The 10,363-nt window shown below is 47.3% G+C and overlaps 1 protein-coding gene across 5 annotated transcripts in view; it reads left to right on the top strand.

The window, feature by feature from the left end:
* The first annotated feature begins 852 nt into the window (after positions 1-852).
* The window catches only part of EDC4 (enhancer of mRNA decapping 4), a 36,493-nt gene continuing 26,982 nt past the window's right edge, over positions 853-10,363 (top strand). For 3 of the 5 annotated variants that reach the window (XM_035898699.1, XM_035898698.1, XM_035898701.1), the window contains exons 1-6: positions 1,625-1,767; positions 3,850-4,006; positions 5,116-5,227; positions 6,444-6,543; positions 8,064-8,253; positions 9,276-9,423. In XM_035898699.1, coding sequence (XP_035754592.1) covers positions 1,677-1,767; positions 3,850-4,006; positions 5,116-5,227; positions 6,444-6,543; positions 8,064-8,253; positions 9,276-9,423 — 798 coding nt within the window. In that variant the 5' untranslated portion in view covers positions 1,625-1,676. Of the gene's footprint in view, positions 908-1,624; positions 1,768-3,849; positions 4,007-5,115; positions 5,228-6,443; positions 6,544-8,063; positions 8,254-9,275; positions 9,424-10,363 lie in introns of those variants that run through there. The other 2 variants (XM_035898700.1, XM_035898702.1) reach the window with 2 other exon arrangements.

Raw genomic sequence — 10,363 nt, 5'->3', positions numbered from 1 at the left:
GCTCCGTCTCGCGCGGGGCGAGGGGGGGTCCCGGTGGGCCCTGCTTCTCTCCCCGGTGAGCCCGGGAGCCAGCGGGGAGGCGTGTACCGGTCGGGGGAGGAGCGGAGCGGAGCCAGCGGCCCAGCCTGAGGACCCCGGGAGAGGATTTCTGTGGCTGAACAGAGCGGGAGCCGCTCACACCGGAGCCAGCCGCTGCTGCGGGCCCTGGGCTCCCCTTATCCCAGCGGTGTTGCTGCTGAGGACTGAGCAGCACCGACCTCCTCCTCCCGTGTTAAGAAAGCTTTGAGTTTTTCCCACGGTGTCTTGCTGGGCTCGGTGGAAGGGGCTGTCAGGCCTCTCCTGAGGTCAGTGCTGTTCTCAAACCTGGTGAGGTAATGGTCTGAAGGAGACTGAGGCAGTCAATATTTTGCAAAAAAACACCTTAGTCTCTGGGCAGAGGACAGAATTTATGTCCTTGAGGAAAAGGCAGGAATAATATAGCTTTTTAGTGTCCTGAGGGTCAGCATGCGTGTGCTGCCTCCAAAGCAACTGCCATGTGTGCTGCCTTTTGCTTGGCCAAAAGGGTGAGAGGTGGGATGCAGGATTGTTGTGGCAGTCGTGTGGGTGATCACGCACATGGGGTGATGGAGCAAACCTACAGGAAGCCACCTTTGTTAGTTTTACTGCCCATAGAGAAACTTCTCATTACTTGCAGTAGTTTCTCCTGTTTCTGGAGTGCTTGGCTGCTCCTGGATTATGATTCTTTTAAGAAAACATATTTTTCCTTCACAGTGCAGTGCTCTGTACTTGAGAGGCTGAAAGGAGAACTCGGTGCAGGGATGGGAAACGCTTGTTTCACAAGCAATTTCTGAACTGAAAGGAAGTGTCATGGTTGGGAAATGGTTGGAGTTGTTTCTGTTCCCTCAAGGTAACTTGACTGTCTCCTGAAGCAGCTTCTCTTGCTGGTTGAAGCAAAGGCGTTATTTACTGAGCATGGCTTATTTTCATTTTTCTTCTTTCCTCTTCATTCTCTTTATACCTTCTCCGTCCACCCTGGTGCACAAGAAGGCAATTGAGAGGAAAAGGAGCACATGGACAGTAAGTCAAGCAGTAAGGAACCTGTGGTGGTTCTCAGCAGAAGTCACTGCCAGGGTAGTAGCAGAGTTGAAAGAACCAAACATAATAAAGCGAAGAGCGAGAGTATGTGTTTGTTAGCTGAAAGGCTCTGAAAATCCTGTTAGAATGACTGAGAAAAGGGAAACTGGGGGATCCTTCAAGGCTTTTGAAAGAATAGAAGCAGCCTCATGAATTGCACACGTAGGGCAAGTCTTGTCTGGCGTAAAGTTGCTGTGATCAAGGTCCTCTCTAGTTTCTGTTACACCCTGGGTTTCACTTAATACCCAGCAGAGACTAGTGTAGCTGCTTCCCAAGGTTACTGCCACAAAGAAAGTTTTGCAGCACGCATTGCTGTGAGCAGTGTTCTGTTATTCTGGGTGCTGTCCAGGCAGGTGACAAGAAGTGCTCCCCCCTGTGAAGAGTTTATGACTGTCACAACGCTTTTTTTAGTTGTGCTGGGTTTGGTCATTGTGAAAATGCGACTCACAAGACAGTTTTCTCCCCGTTTCAGCAAACACCATCCGTTGCTTCAGAAGCCCTTGCCCTTTTTTGATGCTGTGCCCTCAGCAAGGGGAAGCTGCATGATCGACCCACAGACCTCCCAGCTGGGGCACATAGGGCAGGCTGCCAATGCCAGTGTGCTGTGGAGGAGAGTCCCTGCTGGGGTTGTGGGTAGGATCCTTTAATCCCTGCTGAAATCTCCGCTGATAACCAGGTGTAACCTGGGCTCACCCTACTCATGTGGTGTTTGTCAGGGAAGTCACCATTCAGTGCAAAGTAGCTGCCCTGGTGTAGGGGGGACTAGGGAGCAGGAAGAGTTCAGTACCTTGGCTTTGACTACTCCTGCTTTCCCGCTCTTTAGAAAGGTAATGAATGCGACCACTCTTCTTCCCCTTTGAAGGTCAATACCAGTCTAGATTAATACTTTGTTTTGTTCACATACCTACTAAACACCCAGCCTCTTCCCTTCTTTTATGCCTTCAGGACAGTGTGCGGGCAGCACCCATGCTTGTCTGGCTCCCACTAAGACAGAGCAATGGGATAAGCCCATTCCTGAACTTTGGTGTACTGCTGTTGTGCCTGTCAGCTTCTGTGGAGTGTTTCTTCCCTCCCTGTCCCATGGAGCGAATGTCACTGTCCTGCTGTCCATAAAAGAGCAGAGATACTTACGTGAGCCATTCCAGTTGCTGCAAATAGAGCAAAGAGTGTACTGTCTTTCTCTGGCAGCCTGGATGCATTTTCTGTAGTGAATATTTTCCTGCTTTTGGTCGCAAGGGATAAATTGCAGTCGATGGATGTTGCTGCAACTGGACGAGTACCCACCGTATGCTATCAGAATAAGGAGCGCATCTTAATCTTGCAACCGCAAACACAGCACAAAGAGGTTAGGTGGTTACAGGATCGCATTCCTTGGCCTGAAGTTTTCTTGTGCTGTGTGAGTGCTGCTGCTGTTTTCTCCGTGCAGTGCAGGTAACTTGAAGTGGGCGCCCAAACGCTCTCTGCACTGAGATACCCCAGTCACTGCACGGGCTTTTTGTGTCTGTAGCATAGTTGCTGATTTAATGACACTGTTCATAAACAGGCAAGTTTTAAATACTCCTCTGGCAAATGAACAGTAGTTGTGGTTCTTTCTGTAGGCAGCAGCACTCATCCTGATATGTTAAAGCCTGTTTGGTAACGGAAAGCTTGCCTTGCTTCCAAAGGACATGCTTCTTGCCCACAGTTGTGTTCAGGTTTGTTACGTGTGCTGGTAACAGCAGAGCTTCTGGTCCCAGGAGCAGCCATTTTGCAAGAGCTCAGCAGCAGTCGTTACCTGGCAACAGTATATGAAATTTCACTTTTCAAAACCAGTGAAAATTTCAGGCGAGGATTTTGCTGAGACAGGAGGCTTTGACTTGGGCGTACTGGTGTGTAAGCGCAGATGGAGTGGGCTTGCTCTCCAGTTGGGATTGTCAACTATTTACCTTGCTAGCAAAACAGAGAGGAGTCTCCTTCACCCCCTTACATCTGCCCCCTTCTGAAAGCCTTCAGAAGGCGTGGAGGCCACCAGGCAACTTGTGCTAGGCCAAATATATGAAGTCGGGGCACACGGACTCTTCAAAGCACAGCTGAGACTGAGCAAATGGTTGCCTTATGCAAAACTTGAGTGCTGTAAACTTCTGTGTAACTAGTCGACTGAGGGAAAAATACATGAATCCTGTAGGCCCAGCTGCACAGCTTTATAGCTAAGTTACTCAGACACCAGGACTTTGAGGTCAGGTCTCGCAGTCAGAAGCCACTTTTAGAAAGTAAGAAGTGCGTTATTTCCAGCCAACCCCGAATGTTGCAGCTAACCACCATATTGCTGGACTTAGAGATCTCTCTGCAGGCGTGAGGGTTAGAAATGACTCTTCAGGAACCCTTTGGTCTGGCACTCGATTCAGTAAATCTGAATTGCCAGCTTAGTCTGTCTGATCCAAGACTATTTGCTCCTTGAACCTGGTAAGTTCCTTGCACCTGTTCGTTGGTGTTTTTCTGGTCTGTTGGGATCGCTTGTGTAAGAAGAGAGCTATGACTTCACTCGTTCACGTGGAGGTAAGTTTCTTACATGGGAGGTCTCTTACACATCCTTTTTGGAGAAGAATACTTTTCCCAACCAATTCAGTGTGTTCTACTTGATAGAACCTGACAAAAAACACCCGGAGGTAGTGTATTTCACGCAGTGCTGTTTCTTTTAAATGGATATTGTGCACAGTTGGTCGTGCTTTTCCCTAGGTTCAGTGAGTGAGAACCAGAGACCATCAAATTCATACAATGGAGACCTGAATGGACTGCTGGTGCCTGATCCCATCGTGGCCGGAGATGGACCTTCTTTGGCTAAGCCAGTGCATCGCAGCATTTCTCTGGGAGTCCTGCAGGAGAAGCAAGTCATGTAAGTTTTGCTGAAAAAAGGGTGAGAGTGAATAGAAAACGGTTAAAAGTTAGTTCTGGTGAGCCTGGACAAGCATGCTGGGAATCTGGCAGGGAGTTTTGAGTTCAGGTGGCAGTTGTGTCTGTGCTATTGGTCAGAGCTTTTGTAGCTTTTGTGGTGCTGATGCGTGGAGCCTGCCATCCCCGCTGCTGAGGAACTGAAGAATGTCAGCAGAGCTGTTTAGGGAGAAGGGGAGCAGGACTGGTCGCATGGTGGACAACACAAGTCAGGATGGAGGTAAATTAGTAGGGCTCTGGGTGGAACTTAGCATTCTCTCTCAGCTTGGACCTCCAGCTGGACTCTTTCAGGGATCTAAATTACCCGAGTGGTAACTTACACCAGTTTGTAGTACAGTAGAGCTTGCACTTGTCAAAGTGTTTCTCTCCACATAACATAAAATGGGACAAGTGATCTTGAGCTAGACTTCTACCTACCTCTGCGGAGTTGTGCATATACATCAGTGTGTTTTGGACAGTGCATGTGTTTTTACTGCTTGTGTGTAAGAGAACGTATGCATATAGAAAACTTTGGATTTGTCATGGGAGTAATAATACAAACCCACAGCTACAAATCTGCATCATTCTGGTTAGTGTAATTGGCTTTGTGTGCTGACTCTTAACATCAGAGCTCATGTAAATAGCTTTTGTTTGTGTTCTCTGGTCATAGTTTTGAGAGAGGATGCTGTGAGAACCGTGAGCAGTATGCACTGTTGTCGATGAGGTTCAGCTGGTTGGCTTTCGTCCCTTTGGACCTCCCAGTGCTGGGTAGCAGTCAAGGCTACTTTAAGCAAATGTAGTTCTGTGCTCAAGTCAAACAGACTGTGAGAAGAGACTGGAGGTTTTTAAGCTGAACAAACCAGGCGTTTGGTTCTTTCAAACCTGTGACACGTGGGGAAGGGAGATTCTTAACTGAAAGTAGTTTCTGTTTTCAGTTGTTCAGCTCAAACCTCCTAGATGCACAGGTACTCCTGCGTTGCTGCTGAAATTATAAAGAGTAAATATCTGACCTCTGTTCTCTTCCTGTGAGTCCTGTCTGACCTTTCTTTCCCCCCACTTTGTTTTTCTTAAAAGCTGCCTTTCTGGTGATGACAGCTCCACTTGTGTAGTGATATCAGCAAAAGATGTGGAGATAGTGGCCAGCAGTGATTCCAGCATCACCAGTAAGGCCAGAGGGAGTAACAAGGTAAGGAGCAAGAGAAAGCATGGCTCTGCCTCCGGTTTGGGGTTTTTTTGTTTGTTTTTGCCACATCAGCTCATGCTTGAATATTTTAAATAGAAAGTACTATCTTCTTTCCTGGGTTACCGGAGCTTGTAGTTAGGGTAGGAGTTTGTCAAAGAGCTTAACGAGGGGGAGGGAAAAATTGGCGCGGTATCTTGTAGCTGATTGTTACTGTTATTCCAGAGCCTGGCCAAGTTACCGCCTCATTTTCAGGAATAAGTCCATGATCTGAGCTGTAGGTTCCTGGGAAAGTGGCATTCCTTTGCAAACAGGCTTTTCCTGCTGGTTGTTTCTTCCCTGGAAGGTCTTTGCTGTGGAAGGAGGGTTGCTCTTGGTAGCTTGCTAGCCTGGGTCCTGCTGAGGGCTCCACCCAACAGATCAGAGCTGCAGAAGGACCAGTGTGTGCTGATTGTTTCTTCCCTGAAAGATCTTTGCTGTGGAAGGAGGGTTGCTCTTGGTAGCTTGCTAGCCTGGGTCCTGCTGAGGGCTCCACCCAACAGATCAGAGCTGCAGAAGGACCAGTGTGTTGAGATTAGAACTAGTGCTGGAGCAGAGTACTAAGGCATGCTGAGAACAAATGCTAAAAGTTAGGAGAGGGAACTCCTTTGTCTTTATCCTCTCGGCACCTTTTCATATCATTTTGTTCCTTGATGTGCAGCGAATTAAGGGACCACAGAGATAGTAAATGAACACTGTACTGTGTTATCGTTGTTTTTCATAGATAATACTGAAGTTAAAAATGAAAGGGAGGAGCACTGCCATAATTTCCATAGCGTGACTTTATTCTTTGCTCGCAGAGGTCAAATAAGACCAGGACTCTCAGTTTCTTGGAAAGCAGTATTAAAACTAAAAAGCAAGTGCCCATGCAGCAAATGTGTTTCAAAAAAAGGCTGCTTCGCTGTAGTTGCAGGGTAGATTGGTGGTCCGCAGTGGGACAACCTCAGTGAGTTGCATTCCTTCTTGCAGTGGAAGGAAATATTCATCAGCCTCCAGGATGCTGAATGTTCAGGGCTCTGCCTCGTATCCAATGTGCAATTCTTCTTACCAGCTGCTGCTTCTAATAGTTTCCTATTAAGCATTACAGCTCTTCCCCGGAGGAAAACATGTATTTGGTAAGTTTGTTCCAGGAAAAAGTTAATTCCAGACACTTCTCATATTTTGTTTTCTTTCTCCTGAGCAGGTGAAAATACAGCCTGTTGCTAGATACGACTGGGAGCAGAAATACTATTATGGCAATCTGATAGCTGTTTCAAACTCTTACCTGGCTTATGCCATTAGAGGTGAGATAATTCTTCTTGTCTTGGGTGTGATTTGTATTCTCTTGCTCTGTGTATCTCTAAAAGAGGCAGAGTTTGCATCCAAAGAAGGTAACTGGCAATAATTGAAACACTTCTTTGAATACCAAAGTCAGGGAGCTGTTGTAGTGGGAGTGCAAGTGAAGCTGGAGCTACAGGGGAGGGAAGAGTTGGTGGTATAGGAGAGTTTCCACTGAGAAAAAGCTTTTTCTGAAGACAGAAATAAAAGAGAGAGACTCGGTGGGGATGGGGGGAAAATTGATGGATTACATTAGTTTCATTGGACAGTAAGTTGATGTTCAGATTACTCCTCTAATTAAATAAACAAGCGTCTCTGTAGCTTCTCAGCACAGAAACAGACCCATGGTAATTTGAGCAGATAAATGTTTGTGCTGGATTTGCTTGCATAAATTTAGAGTTGAGTTTAAGGCTAAATTTAGAGGAGGCAAAGAGCAATGCAGATGCAGTGTATTTTGCAGTAGGAAGGGAGAGAAAAGCAGAACAATGCAGGGGAAGATTGTTTCACAACATACATGAAACAAATAAAGAGTCATCAGCAATGTCTCTTTCTGCTCTCATAAGCATGCAGTGTGGGGCTCCATCAGCTCTTCCCTTTCTTCTTAGTTCTAACACTCCTCAGTTTTTTGGGCCTTCTATGAAAATCTACTGCTCTGCTGCTGTGTTTTTTCCTAGCTAAGGTTGTTTTGGAGCAGCTTTAGGGTGTCTTGCCCTTTTTTAGAGTATTAAAGCTTGGGTGCAGTAGCACTGCGGAGAGCTGAGAGGAGCGCTAGGGGTGGCTTGGGCACCAAGAAGTGGAAACAATAGGGTCTCTGTAAGACTGTCTGCATTATAGTGATGTTTGCCTGAAATGGGGAGGTGGGAAACTTCCCTTGGTATGTGCATGTTCTTTCCGGTCATGCAAGCCCAAAAGTAATACTTCTGGCCAGGGGAGTTTTTATGCTTTTTACATTCGCCCCCAAGATGTATTTGAGTGACTTGCAGTGACTCCCTTTCTCCACTTACTGAAAATGAAATTGCAATTAAAATTAATTTGCTGTCTCTGGAGGTCAGTCTTGGAGGTTTGGTAGCTTTGTCATGAGCCCAGGATAAAGATTTAGGCCTTGCATTTAATGAAGGCATCTTTCATGAGAATAATCCTGGGAGTCGCTGTTGACTTTTTATGTAGAGCAACTTAGAATTTGAGGTGCTCAAGAAATTGTAGAAGATACGGGGAATTAAGCTGCCCCTTACAAGACAGGCAAACTCCTCCTTGATGCTGCTGTTCCAATCTTCTGCACCAAAAGTGAAAAGTGCAGTCAGTATTTGTACATTTATCCTGGGCCTGGTTAACATGGTACTTATTGATAACGGGTTTCAGTGTGTTGCCGGTGACAGCTGATGGCAGGACAAGTGCTGGAAATTACAAGCCGGCGGCTGGAAACAGGCAGTGCTGTGGGGAAACTGCACTGATAAATGATGACTTCTCCCTCTTTTCTTTTCTGCAGCTGCCAGTAACGGCTCCGCTATGGTGCGGGTGTTGAGCGTCAGCACTGCTGAGCGGACCTTGCTGAAAGGATTCACGGGCGGTGTGGCAGACCTAGCTTTTGCACATCTCAACTCCAACCAGCTGGCCTGCCTGGATGAGGCTGGCAACCTTTTTGTCTGGCGCCTGGCCATGGATAAAGAGAAAATCCAGTATCTTGTTAAAAGTGCCTCATAACTATCTTTGTGTAAGGATTAGATGTGAATGCAGCCTCAAAATTGCAAATTATTTTGTAGCCTTTTCAGAATAGCAGCTTGCAGGGAGAAGGTCAATAGTTCTGCCCGTTCCAGAGTATCGAATCAATCGACCTGTGCCTGTATTCAGCACAGTCGTTATGTGCAAATTCCACATGACTTGAAATTCTAGGAGTGACATCTCAGCGCTCCTTCTGGTTCAGGCAAAAGTGGTCAGTGAGAAGAATCAATCTGTACTAGCTGCCTTTCACGTGGCCGGTATCACCTTGACCGTGTAACAAAGCTTTTTAGTCGCATTTGTTTGGTTCTACTCTTTTCCTCAGTTACTTTTCTGGGAAAAGAGGATGTAATACTTTCCTCCCGCTCACTACCTTCCTTCCAAACCTGCCATCCCTATTCTTTTGGTGGTCCTGGCATTTATTTTCAGTGTTTGATTCATTGCCCTAAATCTTTTCCTTTTAATTGCTAGGAGTGGCTGCTTGGTGGGTTTGGGAAGCACATCAGTCTGTGGGATATGTTGTCTTAGGTTGTGGCTTCTCAATTTTAATTGTATACCATCATTTCAAAAGCAGCTGGAGCTGTTTAAAACCTGATTTGTGTGGGTGGACCAGAGCATTCAGCCTGGGGCAACGTGGTAGCTTTTCTGTCTTTCTGTGGTAGCATTGCTATGCTGGAATCATTTAATCTGTCCATTAGCAGTCGCGTGGATTGTACATTCAGGTGTCTGTGTGTGCTCCTGTTGTGCTTATTCTCTCCCTGTCTGCAGCCTTTTGTAAGCTTAACCTCTTCTGCCAGTGAAGGCATGCTAGCTTGCCACCTTTCTTAGCAGAACCCTTTTATCTGATTTTCTTTTTGAATCTCAATCATCCAAAAAAATCTTGAGGTTTAGTAGCATTTACTGGGGGATTGAGCCTGAACAGGCTATTGGCGGGTGTCAGCAGCACTGCCAGAACGTCACGTTTCTTAACTGTGGTGATCAGAGAGGAGATCTTGGTTAACATCAAGCGACCTGACAATACCCCATTGAACACCTCTCGAAGAATCATCTGGTGCCCTTTCATCCCAGATGATAATGAGGAGAGTGGTGAAGAGGGAAGTCAGACACTAGCGTTGTTGCATGAGGACAGGGTAAGGAAATCTTGCTTTTGAAACGTCCTTTTTTAGAGTGGGAGAACCTAATGAAGGGAAGAACCGATACAGTTAGAGATTTAAAGGCTCCTGTATATTCTGTGCTGGGGATCCTTCCATAATATGAAATGTGGTATTCCTCCCTTCTGAGGAGAGGTCACACTGACCTTTTCCCAGAGCTCAGGAGAAAGGACAGTGATAACTTCCACTCACCATCAAATAGCGTGACCCCTAGAAACAGTGTGGAGGGGCAGAGGCATCGCTCATCTGCTCAGGCGGAGCCATTTCCCAGGGGAGAGGGATTGGGGAGCCACAGCTACAACTGCCAAGAGCAGTTCCCTGTTCTTATGTACAGCTGGGGTGTCAGGAACGCATCAATTGGCCAAACTGGGTGGAAATGGGAAGGTTTGTGTCACGTATTTACCATGGGGCTGGTATGTCAGGCTATAAGATAGGATATAAGAAATTCTGTACTGGATCAGACGAGTAGTTGTAGAAACATGCAACCCCACGCAACACTACAGGCATGGGGAAGAGGGGCTGGGAAGCTGCGCGGTGGAAAAGGACCTGGGGGTGTTGGTCGACAGGCAGCTGAATATAAGCCAGCAGTGTGCCCAGGTGGCCAAGAGGGCCAATGGCATCCTGGCTTGTATCAGGCCTGGTGTGGCCAGCAGGAGCAGGGCAGTGACTGTGTCCCTGTGCTGGGCACTGGTGAGGCTGCCCCTGGAATGCTGGGTTCAGGGTTGGGCCCCTGACTCCCAGAAGGACCTGGAGGGGCTGGAGCGGGTCCAGAGAAGGGCAAGGAAGGTGGGGAGGGGTGTGGAGCCCCAGGCTGCTGGGGAGCACCTGGGGGAGCTGGGGGTGTTGAGCCTGGAGAAGAGGAGGCTGAGGGGAGACCTTATCGCTGCCTACAACTGCCTGACAGGAGGGGGGGGCTTGG

Source organism: Egretta garzetta, unplaced genomic scaffold (genome assembly GCF_000687185.1).
Source record: "Egretta garzetta isolate BGI_Z169 unplaced genomic scaffold, ASM68718v1 scaffold27, whole genome shotgun sequence".
In the NCBI taxonomy this organism is placed as follows: Eukaryota; Metazoa; Chordata; class Aves; order Pelecaniformes; family Ardeidae; genus Egretta; species Egretta garzetta.
Note: the sequence above shows the minus strand (reverse complement) of the source record. Positions and strands in the feature narration are given on the sequence as shown.